A 16,680-nucleotide genomic window follows, 5' to 3' on the forward strand; every position below is an offset into this window, starting at 1 on the left:
TTCAAAAATTATAGTAAACCATAGTTTTCAATGATACATACATATATGTATTATTCATCTGCTTTATTTTTAAATGGCAAGATAGTCTTTCCCTCCCAAAAATCAGATCCAATGCAAATGAACACATTACTGACAGTTATTTACACAGTGACAAGTGGTTTGATTTCCTTATGTACAACATAAAATTTGTACTTATTGCCAAAAAGGCCCCATATAACTGCTACATTTTCAATTATAACATTAAAAGGTATAGTACACAGTGCTCCTATAATGCATAACGTAAATTTTAGAACACCAAAACGATATAATGAAAAAGATTTCATTACACCAAATATGTACATATATATATTGACTCCAGCTATAAATGCACAAACAAAATCCATGATTGCTGGACATGGAATTGGAAAGTATCTAGCTAAAACTAAATTAGAAGTTGACAGCGGCAATGTCACCCATGAATAACATGATAAAGCTAACCAAATTTTTGTTTTTGAAGGTATAGCCTTTGAATGGACAACTAATAGAATACCTTGAAGCCAACGTTTACGTTGTTGGATGAAATCCCAAAGTGAAAATGGTGATTTTTCCCACATTTCTCCTTCAACAAAATTGAATGTATAGCCTTCTTTAGCAGCTCGCATGGCAAAAAAACAATCTTCTGCTATTGATCCATCTAAACCATTATCAAATGAAATATGACGCTCTGCACCCAACTGAAATTTTAAATTCGTTATATTATTAAATAATTGAGTAATTTAAATGCAACATCAAACTCAATTGAGCAAAAAAATTAATTTCATATCAATAAACTACGGTTATTTGTTTATTTATAAAAATAAGTTTAAGCAATAATTACTTGGGTGACAACATAAGATCCTTTCCAACTAAGAAGTGGCTTATGGAACATTGAGAGTTGAATTCGAAGTTTACCCATATCATCAGCTACTCTGAAACTATCTGCTAAGGTTGTGAACCAATTTACTACTTCTTCGTTTGCATATGTAATAAGACCCTGGCCAAATTGATGTTTACCATCCAAAACAAAATTCAATACACCTCTAATTGAATTTTCTGTTAATAGGGTTTCTTCATCTAAATGTACAACCCAATCGCAATCTGCCAAAATATTTACATTGTCTTCCAAACAAAATTGAAGAGCTCTTGATTTGAAAAGTGCGCCAGTCTTTGTTTTATATGATTTTGGAACAACTACCTCCCTTATACGCCTATGTACAGGAAGTCCAACACTTTTATCTGTCACTACTTCAATAATGAAATTTTCCAATCCTAAATTCAAAACAAAAAACAAACAAATTAAAACTGAATAATAAATAATAAAACTAAATTTATATTTTAATTTTACCAGTTTCTAAACATCGAGCCATATTACGGGCTACATTAGCTTTGACTAACTGAGGATAATCTCCTCTTGTGACTATACGTATGCATATAAATGGAGCCAACAAAGGTGACCCTTTTAGTACAACTTTGTCTTGAAAAGCATTGTACAGTGTAAGACCGCCAAAATTTAATAGTACTTGTGGTAATGGTAAGAAGGTCAAACATCGTAATAGATACAACATAGAGCACCAAAAAAAACCATAGCGTTCCCATGCATTAAAATTAAAAGTATTTTGAACATCTGCTGATAGTTTAACTCCTCCTGACCAGATTTCAAATGCTGATATTACAAACACCAATAAGGTACAATGAAGCAAATGTTTGGTCCAACTGCTTAACATAGCTGTAAAATGATAATAATAATCATATTTAACTGTATTTTATGTCTTCACCATGTCTAATATATAACAATATATATAGAAGGTAGTAGTATAATATAATTAGCCTTGAATAAATAAATATAAAACAACAATTATGATTATTATTAGGTATGGCTTACCTATACTTATCTATGAAATAAATATCTCAAAATCTAAGCTATTCGATGTAACTCGATTCAGAAGTGTAGTAAAGTTTTGCAGAAATTGATGTAGGTAGTTTCTATATTGAGATTTTGTTAATCACAGAACAACTGACAATTTTATTATTATAGACATAATGGACTACACAATATTGATTTAATAAATACATAAAACTTCACTAGATATATTATAATCTAAACACTAAACAGATCTTAAACGCAAAATGGTATTACTAGTTTAATTACAAATTACCCACTATGATTTACAAAAAAAAAAAAAAAAAAAAATAGGTATAATAATTATTACATTTATTTATTGTTAGTATCAACTAATACAACTCCTATAAAAAAAACACATAGGTATTATAGGTGTTAAAGAAAATAATAGTATTTGATTATTTGGTGAATTCCGCCCATGAACTAATACCAACGTAACGGTAACCATCGTAAGATCGACGGACTACACACTGTCGGATAGATATCACAATCACAGAATAAATTAATGTCACAATATTCAACGATTGGTTATTCAGGAATCCTATGGTTGTCATCCTTATCATACGACTGACATTAGTGCCATTTCAAATAATTAAATTTGAATTTCAAAGGTGCAATTTTATGTTTTAAAAAAAGTAAATTTAATGTTACAATCTTATAACACATGTATTGTGTTGTAAAAATATATTGATGAGTTCAATTGACAATTTTCAATTAATCAAATAAAAACATCACGATTAACCCTAAATACTAAACCATGGTTATTAAAGAAGTTTTTAACCTTTAAATTAATTTGAAATTTAATCACGTTTTCCACTACTGATAAGAAAAGAAAATTAAAAATTAATAAATATTAAATTACAATTTACAATTTTAATATTTTTAAACATTTTAGGCAGTTGACAGTTAATTTATTAATATGGCTACTCGTTATTATAGTGAGTATTTGGGTTATATTATATTTAATAGGTCTTGATTTCTCAGTAAATGTGTTTTTGTTAAGAAAATAATATTATGTTGTCTTTTTAACTCAACAACATTTATTTCCTATACACTTTGTTAAAATATTATTTTTTTTTCAGCTTGAAACTTTTTAGTTGACTTATTTTATAGCACGCAATATTTGAGAATAACATTTGATTGCTTTAATTTTGAGTTTTGATGAGTAAAAAGTAAAATAATACAACAAATAAATAAAATATACATTATTAAGAATTCTCAGTTTGTAGATATTATATCAAAATTATTTAGTTTTCAAATTCCTATGGAAGCATAATTTGGTTAGTTTATATTAATATATTTACTATGATAATTGAAATCAACTTACACATTATTTAAATATTGTTGATTATATATATTCATATAATTTATAATTACATTTTTTGATTTTTATAAACTTTGCTATTACTATTATTAATTTATTATACCACTTACTTATACTATTAATACATCTTAGCCTTTAAAAATATATTATTTTGTTTAATTATCATGTGTCACAATCTATTTTTAATAAACTAATACAGTTTTCCTAAAAACAATGTACCTAATAGGGACAAATACTATGGGGGATACTTATCACAAAAATATAATTTTATACATTTTTAACTAAATAAAACTGTTCTTTTCTTCTATTTTATCAAACAGCACTTTTTGTTTAGGACAAATATTTGGTAAACACTTAACTCAAAACTTAAAAACAAGAATTTGTTCATCATATCTATCAACATTACCTAAATCACAACTTGATGTTGCACAAGATGTACAATCTCTTTCTGATGGTAAGTTTCTATTATATGTCATAAATTAATATTACATAATATTTGGAATTTTTATTTTAGAATCCAAATATAAGTTGTCCAATCCAGATGCTTTTGATGTAAAAAGTATGGTTAAAATTAAAAATTTGTTTGAAGCTGGCGTACATTTTGGACATACAGAAGGAACATTAGATAATAGAATGAAACAATATTTATATGGTAACAGATTAGGACATTTAATTATCGATTTAAATCATACTAAAAGACTTCTACAACAAGCCCTTAATGTGACTGCACATATATCATATAGGTAATTGAAAAAGAAAATGCCATAATATTCTTATTATTATATTATAATATATACTATTAATTATTTACTTAGTTAATTGAACTTTGTTACATTACTATATTTCTTTACTATTATTAATTTTTTATGGGGGTGGGATCATTTTTCCAATTAACACTAAATTAGCGTAATCAGAATTTGAGATTCGAAATTAGTTTCAAAGTTATAGCTATTTGAAGTTTTATATTTATATTACAAACCTTAAATGCCCAATATGTAATTTGTTAAGACAGTAAGTGTCACATAGAGGTTGATTCTCTGTATATTTTATTCAATCTGTTTAATGCTGTTTTGGCTATGCATGATATAAATATATTTATTTATGTTTTTAGAGGCGGAGTAATTTTGTTTTTGTGTCAATCACCTCTCAATTGCTTGACTGTAGAAAATTGTGCAATAGAATGTGGTGAATTTGCGCATACAAGATATTGGCGTGATGGAATGTTCACAAATTCTTCAAGAATTTTCAAATCTGAAACAAGATTGCCTGATCTTTGCATAGTATTAAATACACTAAGCAGTACATCTAAAAACAATAGTGGACAACATAGTGTTCTTTCAGATGCTGCAAAAATGTTAATACCAACTATTGCTATTGTAGATACAGATGCTAATCCCAATATTGTAACATACCCAATACCTGGCAATGATGACACGCCAAGTGCTATAAATCTTTATTGTGATTTATTTAAAAATGTTATTCTCAAGGCTAAAAAAATAAGAAAAGAAATTTTAGATAAAAATAAAACATTGTTGTAACATAAAACTGTATATGTATTTAAAGTTCTTGAAAAAAATATATGATTAAATAGATAAGTATTAATTCAAATAAAATATATTGATATCTTCAAGTTTCGAATTAATACTGTAATCATCGATTGTCTCGCAATTTATTAATGGTTTTGTAGCCGTAGAGTTCATACAATCTGTAAAATATAGATGATATTTTATTTATTTAAAATAAATTTAAAAAAATTATAAAATGTACTATGTATTTACTAATTTAAGAATTATTACATTGTTTTACCTTCTATATTTAATACATTTTAAAACCACTTATAGTAGGTAAAATAAATACATACAATCAACAAAAATAATAAAAACAAATAATTGTAAATTCAATTTATTGTTTAATTTTTTCAGAATTAATACACAATAGTTATAATAATTGTAGTATTATTTCTTACCCTATAGACTATTTAACTATAAAGTCAAAATATATCTCCTTACTTGTATGACATTACAGGATAGTATATCGAAAAATATGTAATTAGAATAAATGGAAACTTTGCCATCCATGATTCTTTTAATTTATTTGCTATTGCTACACATGACAAATGTGCACATCTCTCAGCACTCATTCTGTTGTCTGTTGGCGAATGTGTTAATCCATATTTCTGTAAATTATTTAACAAATATAATGACAAGTTATAAACTTAATTTTTATCTTTATTACTTCTCCTGGACGACCTGTGAAACTTTCTTTAAGAAAATTGGTAAAAACAGGACCCGGACATAATAAAGTAATGTGAATATTAGTACGTAATTTTTCTAGACGTAAAGCTCCAAGATAGCCCTTATAACAAATAAATATAAATATTAGATATATATTTAAAGAGTGAGAGAGAGTGATTACCAATAGCTGCATTTTGTTGCTCTACATAATTGAAACCATAGGCCTAAATAGACATCAAGGGGTTTTGTAAGGCAACAATTTATTTTTCAAACTGAGTTTGAAATGTTTACTTTCAAATGAAATCAAGGAATTTTTATCCAAATTTTAACAGGAAACAATTTTTTTGTTTATAATTTTTAGCTTTTATTAAAGGTCTAAGTGACATTGAGCTAAACTATGGAATAGTAAAGTTTTATTTTCAAATACTCAACTTAATTATTTAAAGAATGACCTTCACTAAAAATTATTTTATAATTTTAATACTTATAACTACCATAAAATATTTAATATATTATTTTATAGTTAGTTTCAGTTATATCACTTACAGCTGTTGTTATTCACTTAAAAATATTAATTTATCAATATTAATTGTTTACTTACATGAAGAGCATGTTTAGTTGCATCATAGGTTGCAGAAAATGGAGCCGGTATAATTCCTGCAATGCTAGAAGTGGCCACTAATTGACCTTGTCCGATTTGATTAAAATATCTCACTACAATTCTTGATAGATTTATAATAGGAAATACATTTAAATCAAATAATTCTTTATCAACTCCAAGGTCAATATCTTCCCATATAGCTCGTTGTGAACGACCCGCATTATTTACAAGGATATCAAGCTATATAAATTGTTAGGGTTATTGTATTATCAGATACTATAATACCATTTATTATAAATATTTATAATCAATGATAATACTTTTAAAAATGTATGATAGAAAAAAAGTTACTTATAACTTAGTTATACTAAGTTAGTTATACTTGTAGTTATACAAAAAAGGTAAAAAGGATAATTTGTTCCATAAATCATAAGATAAACCTTCCTAATTTAGCTCAACAAAAAATGAGATCTATTAAAAAAAAAAGCACTGTATACATTAACAATTAAATAACTTTTAAAACTAAATACAAATGAAAAATAACAACAATTTCAGTTAAACATTTTCAAAAATGTATTTAAATTTTGAATTAATTTATAATTAATGATTTAATTTTAATAATATAATTCTTACTTTGCCGAAATGGTTAATAACATCATCAAACAATGAATTGTGTTTAGATATAATAGTGACATCCATTGGTAATACGAGTATATCATTAGCAGTTAGCTTTCCTTCACTAAGTTCTATGAATTTTACAATACAAAATTTAAAATATAATTTATAAGAAATAAATTGTTTTAAAAAAATTACCAATACAGCGGTTTCTAATTTTATATAATTTGTCTTTACTTCTAGCAGACAAAACAAGTTTGGCACCATATTTAGAAAGATTTAACGCAATTTCTTCGCCAATTCCACTAGAAGCACCAGTAATCCAAACTACCTTATCTTTAAAAGAATCTATAGCAAAATTAAAATAGTTGGTATATTTAGAACAATAAAATATATCTTAAGAACTATCATATTATATCAGTACCAATTTAAACATAGTACAATGTGTATATTATACATAAAAAAATTAAATTAATTAACGAATAACAAAAGTTACTTTACAATTATATTTTAAATAGTAAATGACCAAATGAATTATGTAAAATATCTTAGTTTTGAAGAGGTTGTATTTTTAATTGAAAGGGAATGTAGGTACCTACCAAGATTTCTCTTAAACTTGTCATAAAACCAGAGTTCCAGGTCTGAATCACTAGTCATGAACAACACAAGATACACTAAGAACTTTATCACTACAATAAGTCCGATGAAACTCAAAAACCCCATGACTATTAGAGACGACCTCTAGTCCTCGACTGGTATGGTTGTGAATGATTGGATAATTTGACTATTCAAACGGTAAGCAAATACCTCATATACGCCACCCTTCAATAACTAGTAAAACTAATTATTGGATTATATTAAGTAAATAGCTGTATTAAATACAATTAAATGTAGAGATGCATAAGTAGTTTTGAGTGTTTCAATAACAATAAATAGTAAAATAATATGATTATTGATTGTAAATGTAAAACGATTCACATTATTTATGTAATTTAACGTAATCGGGTCATAAAAATTGGTAGTCAATTACAGATTAAAATTTATTATTTATACGGCGGATGTAAATTGTAAATGTTTTTATAATTTTATTGAATAATAAATAGTATAATTATTAACCATAGACGGTAGTAAACGTGGATAACAAAACGACAACAATCTTAACAGCGACTAGCGTGTTACTGACCAACTGTTGGACATTGGTTAATAGGTAGATACTAGAGTGACCACAATTTCAATGCATGTAGTGGTTCAAACCCCATAACCACCTTGACTTCCTACTCGTAGCGGAATATTATCTACACTTGATACAATATTGCAAATCTGCCAAGAATAGGTACACAGAACAATCTATATGTATAACATTGTGAAGGTACAGGTACCTCCTATATTTAAAATATCTTTTTTTATGAATAGAAATAATTTTTTTAAATTATTTGAATAAAGGTCAACTAGTGCAAGTATGTAAATGTAACAACTATATAAGATGTGTGCATGCCAGCGGTCATCTGATAAACTCAATGCTCTCAGTGACAGAAGAAGTGGGGGGGAAGAAGACAGGGATTGATCCCTGGGCGTAATGTTTTTACGGACTTATACTTAGAGTTTGGTATTGGAACTTGGGAATTTTTCTAAGAAGTTAGAACACTATTTTTATTACACTCAAATTTTTAAAGATGTGGTAATACTAATATCAACATTCGAAGGAAAGTAAAATTATAATTTGTCATTCTTTTACTATTATACACCGTGTACTGTGTAGATAATTGGCGTACGTAGAGCTGGACAGAGAACAAAGAGATGCCTGACACTATATAGTGTATACATACTATAAAATTACAGCCTAATAATAAAAAAAAAATGTATTATAAATTTATAACTGTTATAGTCATTGTCATCGTCGAGATACAGCAACAACGCAGACGAAAATAGTAAATATTTTAAAAACAAATAGAATAACTATGAATTCATTATTTTGCCATTTATTATTTACTTTGTATGATGTTTATTGGTGCTATTGTACGCTGAATTTAATTGTAATTCCGAATTTGTGGTTTGGTCATCTAGCGCAGTGGTTCTCAACCATTTTCGTTTGACGACACCTTAATTTAAATCCATAAAAATGGCGACACGCTCAGGCCCAGACTGGGAGGATACCGGCCTATTAACCCAAGCGACCCATAGATATAATATAAAAAAATACCTTTTTTTTTTTTTTTACTTATTAATTGTTTGAAAAATGTTGTGTAATTTAAAATTAGTACTTCACGCAACACACCGGCTGAGAACCACGGATCTAGAGTAAAAAATAGTCGAAGTTAAAAAAAACCATAAGATTATGAATAATTACATTATTCACTATTATTTTTAAGTATCCTAGCGAACCAGCATCCAAGCATATATTAATGTTATATTTTCGGTAAATTATTTGATGTACAATAACTCATGAGCGTATCAATCAACGTATAAGTTTATATTATATGGATTATGGATAGATAATTATTAAACGGTTTTTTTTTCAATTTAAAGTCCTATGCGATTATGCTTACAAAGAAGTTAAATAAGTATAATGTTTTGACATTAAAATAACGTAGCATTTGCAGTTTTTAATATTTTGTTTTAATTTGATTTTAGTTTTGTATTCACTATTCAATGTTTTACTTTATTATTTTTTTTTCATTAATCACGGAATTTATAAACGATTTATGGTATTGATCACTTTATATAAATAATTGGTGCTTTATAAATGAAAACTCTATCACAATTACAATAATTTGTACTTAATAAATTATTTTTTGTTAAAAAGATAACATTAAAAAGTTCTGTTAAATTATATTTAACCGTTAGGTGTTTTCCACGTACAACTAAAGGTGTAATAATAATGGAACAAACAGTAAAATCGTAATTTGTAACACTATCTTTAAAGTTACATCTTTAAAATAACTCATGTTGTAATATTGCAGTTAATCAGCATTAGCATTATCCGAAACGAAATTCATTAATTTAAATGAAATTTAATAAAGAATAATTTAATAAATTTAATGAAAAATAAGATCAACAAGATAAATTACCTACTTAACTCACTGATGGTAGATAATAGATCTATGTATTTTTTAAGCAAAAATTTTTTTAATTATTTTAATAATTGTTATATAATATAAGCTTTAAAAATTTAAGTTATGATTAATGTGTATTTTTATTTAATCATTCATATTTTTAAATGAATATTTATTTGTACAATTGAATATTAATAAATAATGATAACTATATTATAAATATTATCCTTTGAATTACTAAATTCAATTGAGTAGTATGATAATTATTGCATATTTGCAATAATTAACTAACCTAACGTTTTGGGCAGATGGAAGTGGAAGGTGATTAAGGTACACATGAGGGGGAACAGCTTGCCATTTAAATAAATAAAATTAATTTTCTTGAGTATTTTCATAATTTTTATTGCGTATTTCGATACTTTTTAGTGCATAAAAGTCCGTGTTGTAGTTATAGCATTTGATTTAATTTTGGTTTTTTGTTTTTATCAATTTTAAAATAAGAGTTGTAAAAGGTACTTTTTGGTTATTATACTCCAACGATCGGCGGCGGCGATTCTATTAATATTATCGTACTCTATTATACTTAATAGTTAATACTCACAAATTTTATAGACCCAGAAAGCAGGGCACATACTCAAAATATTGAGTACCTATATTATTGAGTTAAAATTAAATTATAAGCAACATCGTTAAAATCATGCCTTTTTCATAAAACGATTTTTAATTTATTTTCATTAACATAGGTACCATATTTTCCCGGCCGGGAAATATCGATTCCATTTATTGTACTCTGCTGTATGACAAAAAAATATAATTTATTTTAATAAAATATAAATACAAAAAAATAATAAAATATAACCCCACTCTACAGTACCACAGAACATAATACAGTAAGCCATGGTCTTCTAAGACCATGCAGTACGCAATGCGCATCTATTTTCATGTCTGAAGTCTGATTATTTTTATTTCCGTAGGTTGATAACAATTAAAGCGTAATATATTATCAAAATATGATAAGAAAATTACAATAAATTTTCAAGTTCAGTGCTTAGTGCTTACTGCTCATATTTATCCGATTAATAGAATACTTAATTATACAATTTTGTTTAAAACTAAGTTTTGTCATCTTATTTTTAATATTTTATATTTAAATCAAAGAAATGAATAGTTCCTGTTTAACCAAAACTGAAACCAAGTCACCGTTTTTAATTGGAGTGGCTGGTGGAACTGCATGCGGAAAAGTAAATTCCTATATTATTTTATTAAATTATTATGTCAGCAATCTTCATTTGTGTTTCAAGATCATATTAATAATTAATTCTTGTATAACATTATTTTATAGTCCACTGTTTGCAAAAATATTATAGAGAAATTGGGGCAAACCAATTTAGATGAAACAAGAAGACAAGTAGTGTCAATCAGTCAAGACAGCTTTTATAGAGAATTAAATAGTACTGAGAAAATCAAAGCTTCTAAAGGACAATTCAATTTTGATCATCCTGGTATTACTGAAAATAATATTTTAAAGTGATTTTAGTTAATTAATTTATATATGTTTAGAATACCTCAAATACATGTAAATTTAAATTGTTACGTGTTACTTTATTAATCTTTAGATTTTAATTTATTAGATGCATTTGATGAGGTATTTATGTTTCAAACTTTGACTGATATTCAAGCAGGAAAAACCTGCACTATTCCAGTTTACAACTATAAAACAAATTCAAGGTAAAAAGAATAGATGAACAATTAGTTTTAACACATTCATAATTTCAAATATTTATATTTTGTAATTTTAGAAGTAAGAATGAGAACATAGTCATCTATCCTGCAGATGTTGTGATTGTTGAAGGCATATTAGCGTTTTATTTTCCTGCAATTCGAGATCTATTTCATATGAAATTGTTCGTAGATACAGATTCAGATACTAGATTAGCCAGAAGAGGTAATTAACTAATTTATCTTGTATATTTAGTTTAAGTGTTGTACATACATCAATATTTTTTTAGTTCCTAGAGATATCAATGAAAGAGGCAGAGATTTAGAACAAGTATTAAATCAATATATGAATTTTGTAAAACCTGCTTTTGAAGAATTTTGTTTACCAGTAAATATAATTTTTAATTTTATAAATTTTTACTACAAATAGTTTTTGTTTTATTTATACTTTTAAAAATATTTTAGACTAAAAAATTTGCTGATATTATTATACCAAGAGGAGCAGAAAATTTTGGTATGTTATTATTTTAATTTTTATGTTAAAAAAACTGTAGCTATTATTAAATATTTTAAATTGTCTTTTATAATCAGTTGTATACAATTTTTTTCTATAAGTGGATTTAAATTAAGTTTTATTTATAAGTTCAAATTTTTTTTTTTTTTTAATCTGAAGGGTTCTATCATTGGATGGTCTTCCTTATCATGCTATTCTATCATTATATTATATTATATTATTTTATTGTACATATTATCACATTTACTTATTGTGTTTTTATTAATACAGATTGTATATTTTTTAATAAAAAAAAAAATTCAATATTTTAAGTAATTCAGTAAATTAGTAGCTACATATTTGTTTATTGTTTATATTTCAACAGTTTAATAGAGAAATAATTATTGATTTCAAATGAGTTAACCTAAACAAAAATTAATTTTTTGCATCAAAATAATTTTAAAAATCAAACTATTTTATTTATATCTTAACATTAAACTAAGTAAGAATTTATTATTTCCAGATATTATACCATTCAATTTTACTTACATTTCAAATAAAAATATTAAATTTAATGCAACTTACAATATAAAAGTTTTCTAAATAATAAATTTTTTATAAAATTTGTAGAAATAAATAAATTAAAGTCGTTAAAGTTATAATCTTGATCTTAAATATACATAATATATGTATTTTTTTTTTTTGCAGTGGCTATTGATTTGATTGTTCAACATATACGAGATTTATTAAATAGTGAACATTGTACTCAATACGAACTCGCAGAAGGATTGGTACCAGTACATATAAATAATGTTAATGCATCTAGGCTGCATTAATTTAATTTGACATAAAATTATTTATAACAATTTTAATCTACATTTTTACATTAAAAAACAAAACAAAATGTATGAAATTTTGAGTGAATAAAATTATTAACATTATTTTAAAAATGAATCTTTATTAGTTAAATAATTATGTTATGCATTAAGAAAAAAAATTTACAATTTTATTCTATTAAATGTATTTATTGATAGTAAAGTTCTATGTTCATGCCATCATGAATTTCATCTGAAGAAAAATTATTAAGGAAAATCATTTTACACTATAATTTATAATTGGAGTGCGGATTTATATGCATTAAAAACCAACAAAATATGCACTAAAAAATCTTATATATGCATGAAAAATAAAAAAGAAAAAAACTCAGGTCAAACTCAATAATTTCTTTAGTTATATTTAAAATATGTAATGAATTTACTCCACTTAAAAGAAAACCTCACTAAGCCAGAAATGTATGTGTTCTTGCATTAAAATTGGGTGAAAACTGTGAAAATTTAAAATAATGTAGAAAACCAAACTCAAACTATGTCTAATATAATATTATTGGAAAGAACTTACTTTTAGTCAACCAACAAATGATAATTAATTTTATTTTTAGTCATATTGTCAATACTCATAAATAAACAATGATTAATAAATGGGTATGTGCTTTATATTTTAACATTAAGTAATAAAACTAATATTGAGTAAGCCAATGCTTGAAATATTTAGTATCAAATTATCTTCTTTGTACCGTTACATACACTCACTTATATATATAACATATATACAAATAATATGAAAAATAAATTATCTATAATTTAAGCTTATGATTTTTGGTAAGCTTCGTCAAAAGATGGAACGATTATGCGATCCTAAGTAATTCTGTTTTAGTGAGGTTTTATTGCATTTTTTTTGTAAAGATTGATTACAAATATTACATTTTCTATAATAAATTTATGATAAATAGAAATAACCAATACTATGCTAAATTTTTTTTAAACATAAATTAGTGATTGCTTATGAAACAAATAGATAGGTTTGAGAGTAATATATCGACTCTATAAAATATGTATTACAACGTATCATTTAAAGGAAAAAACAATTAATTTTCTTTAAACATTAAAAAACCATTCCTAACTTTATTTAGATTATATATTAATATAATAAATCTGAAGAGTTGAACTTAGATCTTATCTTTTTTAAGTTATGAACATCTTTATACCTAGTATTGAATAACAAATTGAATAAAATTTGGATTATATAAGTGGTGATATTTTTACAAGCAATGAGTGCAAGAAGACAATTAGTCTAGTAATAAAACAACATGTCTATGTGACTATATAAATACTATTTACAAGGCTGGGCAAGTTAACGTTTTTTTTAACTCGTTAAGTTAAGTTAATATAAGAAAAAGTAAGTTAAATTAAAAGTTAACTAATGTTTTTTATATAACTTCGTTAATTTAAAAATTAGTGAATAAAAAAATTTAACTAAGTTAAAATTGACTTAATTAAATATTTAATTATTTTCGAATTTGTAAGAAAAATAGGTTACTTAATTTTGAATTTGTGTCAAGCTCAGATTTCTGTACTCATGTGACCAACCATGTAGTATGCTTAGCAGTATTTACCGAGGATTTAGGGTGGGCAGTTGACAATCCATCCAACTCTTTCCCACTGTTCTACTCATTAAAGGAAAGGGGGGAGGGAGTTAAAATTATATAAATACACAAATTATACAAATTATACTATTAGCTGCTACATGTCAATATTTGGGAAATCCACATAAAGTATAAACACAATCAGCGTAATAAGATACAAGAGTATATGAGATATATGATACATTAACATCGAATCAGAGTGACAGAGTTAACAAAGATGTTCAGAAATAAATTTTTCCCCACGAGTTATTTTAATAATTTCAAGTAATAACGTATTTCTCAGGATGTGTGGCGTATTCGTAAAGTGTCACTAGGTAATGAATTCTAGTTTACAACAAAACTAATTATTAATTAAGTACACAGCCGTCGCTACCCGTAGTACCTACTACCTAGAACGGCTAGAATCTATACTCGCGACTATACGTCTATATAATTGTCAATTATTGACATTTTTAAATTTAAAACTATTAATTAATAATACATGCGAGTGGGTATTAGTGGTATTTCACTAGATACAGGCTATCTACAAAATTGGAAATACTTATATGTCTATTATATGTATATTGTGTTTGTATACATATCAAACAACCGGTAATAATTATTAATTATTATACATTTTCCTATTTATTTTATAATATGATATATATTATTATCTAATATTTCTTAAACCAATAAAATTATAAATCAATGGGTAATATCAAATTTTAAAATGTAACTTAATTTTAAAATCTCTGTATATAATTAACTTGAAGTTAACATGTTAAATATGTTAAAAATTTAACTTATGAAATTAAAAGTTAGTTTCAAAAAAAAAGTAACGAATTAGTTAACTTAGTTAATATTAACTTAACGTTTTAACTTAATTTTAATTTTTAACTCGTTAATGCCCAGCCTTGACTATTTAACTGATTATGATAAAATAAGATTATCAACCGTTAAAATAATTTTTATAAAGCTGTTTAGCAACTGGAAAATAAATTAAAATCAATTAGTTTAAAGCATGCAACCTAACATTATAGAAATATGATATCTAATGATCAATGATAATACCCATAATATAAAATCAAACATTATATACAACGTTATATTTATGCCAATATAATATATAAATATATTAATTAAAAGGATACAATCTCCCAATCTAATATGATCTTTGAAAATCGTGTACCATTTCTTCAAAATTATCTTTTCCCATTTTGTTCCTGTTTGAGCTGCGATTAATTTTTTTAAATCACCAATTGTATCTTCAGGATTACATTTTACTCTAACTTTTTTTCCCAATCTATCATTGCAAGTAATTTCAATCATTTTGAAGATTTTGATCTTTAACCTAAAATAAATCAATCCATAAAAACATAATGCCAATAAATAATAAATATAGATTAATGTATACAATAATGCAATAATGTACCAACATGAGAAGTAAATGGAAATAAAAAAAAAAAACAAATCAAAACTGAGACATAACACATATACAGTGGTGGATTTAACTTTAATTTTTAGTGATACAAATAGATATGTTATAATATCATAACAGTTTTAGAATCACCCACCATAAACAACTACATCAACACCAATATACTATATCATAACCACTTCATAAATAAAATCAATCTTTTTGATTATTTCATGAAGAGGAAATGGCTTTTATACATTTTATGAAATACAAAAATATTCATTTTATTTTAACATTAAATCATTGTTTCATAATGTAACTGTTCACTTTAAGTACTGAAATATATTTATATATAAATGTATAATTATTAATTGCTTTAGTAAGTTGAAAGTTAAATAAAAAACACAATAGTAATTAGGAATGAGATATAAATTACATAAATAATATACTTGTAACTGTGATTCTGAACAATATAAAAATATAAAAGTATTGGTTAAAAAATAAAATATTGTGTTTGAAATACGAATAAAACTGTTGATCAAAATATTTTAAATCAACTAAAGACAATATGATAAAAATTTTATAGATGTTTTATTAATTTAAATCACATATTTTTACCTTTTAAATTAAGAAGAAAATTAATTTATCACAAAATTGTTACAAACATAAATGTAAAAATAATTTCTTTTATTTAATAACTACCAAATTAATGATTATTTTATAATTGATAACAATGATAACAAAAAAAAACTTGATAGATCAGAAGTTATATTCAAAAACAAAATATTCTATCGTTATAAATAACTACAATTTTTGGAAATATTAATTACAAATAAATATAATAA

At 25.0% G+C, this 16,680-nt stretch overlaps 5 protein-coding genes across 7 annotated transcripts; 2 read left to right on the top strand and 3 right to left on the bottom strand.

Annotated features, from left to right (window-relative positions):
- Positions 1-2,192, bottom strand: LOC112604012 (beta-1,4-mannosyltransferase egh). The gene is made up of 4 exons (XM_025352901.1): positions 1,901-2,192; positions 1,364-1,744; positions 857-1,287; positions 1-713 (listed from the first exon to the last, which is right to left on the bottom strand). Exons 2-4 carry the CDS (start codon positions 1,740-1,742, stop codon positions 141-143), a joined length of 1,383 nt encoding a protein of 460 aa, XP_025208686.1. The 5' UTR covers positions 1,743-1,744; positions 1,901-2,192; the 3' UTR covers positions 1-140.
- A 624-nt stretch (positions 2,193-2,816) lies between these two features.
- Positions 2,817-4,780, top strand: LOC112597348 (28S ribosomal protein S2, mitochondrial). Its single transcript, XM_025343367.1, has 4 exons — positions 2,817-2,856; positions 3,577-3,696; positions 3,757-3,985; positions 4,354-4,780. Exons 1-4 carry the CDS (start codon positions 2,838-2,840, stop codon positions 4,778-4,780), a joined length of 795 nt encoding a protein of 264 aa, XP_025199152.1. The 5' UTR covers positions 2,817-2,837.
- Positions 4,781-4,792: 12 nt separating this feature from the next.
- LOC112597357 (dehydrogenase/reductase SDR family member 7) lies at positions 4,793-7,952 on the bottom strand. Its single transcript, XM_025343378.1, has 7 exons — positions 7,292-7,952; positions 6,891-7,040; positions 6,711-6,823; positions 6,078-6,317; positions 5,478-5,597; positions 5,252-5,418; positions 4,793-4,947 (listed from the first exon to the last, which is right to left on the bottom strand). The coding sequence occupies exons 1-7, from the start codon at positions 7,413-7,415 to the stop codon at positions 4,893-4,895; spliced, it is 969 nt and encodes a 322-aa protein (XP_025199163.1). The 5' UTR covers positions 7,416-7,952; the 3' UTR covers positions 4,793-4,892.
- Positions 7,953-10,766: 2,814 nt separating this feature from the next.
- On the top strand, positions 10,767-12,830 carry LOC112595159 (probable uridine-cytidine kinase). The gene is made up of 7 exons (XM_025340265.1): positions 10,767-10,986; positions 11,088-11,247; positions 11,377-11,473; positions 11,545-11,690; positions 11,755-11,852; positions 11,930-11,978; positions 12,666-12,830. Exons 1-7 carry the CDS (start codon positions 10,906-10,908, stop codon positions 12,791-12,793), a joined length of 759 nt encoding a protein of 252 aa, XP_025196050.1. The 5' UTR covers positions 10,767-10,905; the 3' UTR covers positions 12,794-12,830.
- Positions 12,831-12,913: 83 nt separating this feature from the next.
- On the bottom strand, positions 12,914-16,494 carry LOC112595094 (ubiquitin-like protein 5). Of its 3 annotated transcripts, none has more exons than XM_025340192.1 (3): positions 16,285-16,315; positions 15,570-15,769; positions 12,914-13,025 (listed from the first exon to the last, which is right to left on the bottom strand). In XM_025340192.1, the coding sequence occupies exons 2-3, from the start codon at positions 15,745-15,747 to the stop codon at positions 12,982-12,984; spliced, it is 222 nt and encodes a 73-aa protein (XP_025195977.1). In that variant the 5' UTR covers positions 15,748-15,769; positions 16,285-16,315; the 3' UTR covers positions 12,914-12,981. The 3 variants fall into 3 exon arrangements, with proteins under 3 accessions (XP_025195977.1, XP_025195982.1, XP_025195972.1); XM_025340197.1 differs by lacking the exon at positions 16,285-16,315 and adding an exon at positions 15,993-16,065; XM_025340187.1 differs by lacking the exon at positions 16,285-16,315 and adding an exon at positions 16,454-16,494 and having other exon boundaries at positions 12,916-13,025.
- Between the last annotated feature and the right edge of the window lie 186 nt (positions 16,495-16,680).

This window comes from Melanaphis sacchari, unplaced genomic scaffold (assembly GCF_002803265.2).
Source record: "Melanaphis sacchari strain LSU unplaced genomic scaffold, SCAv2.0 Contig0_pilon_pilon, whole genome shotgun sequence".
NCBI lineage: Eukaryota > Metazoa > Arthropoda > Insecta > Hemiptera > Aphididae > Melanaphis > Melanaphis sacchari.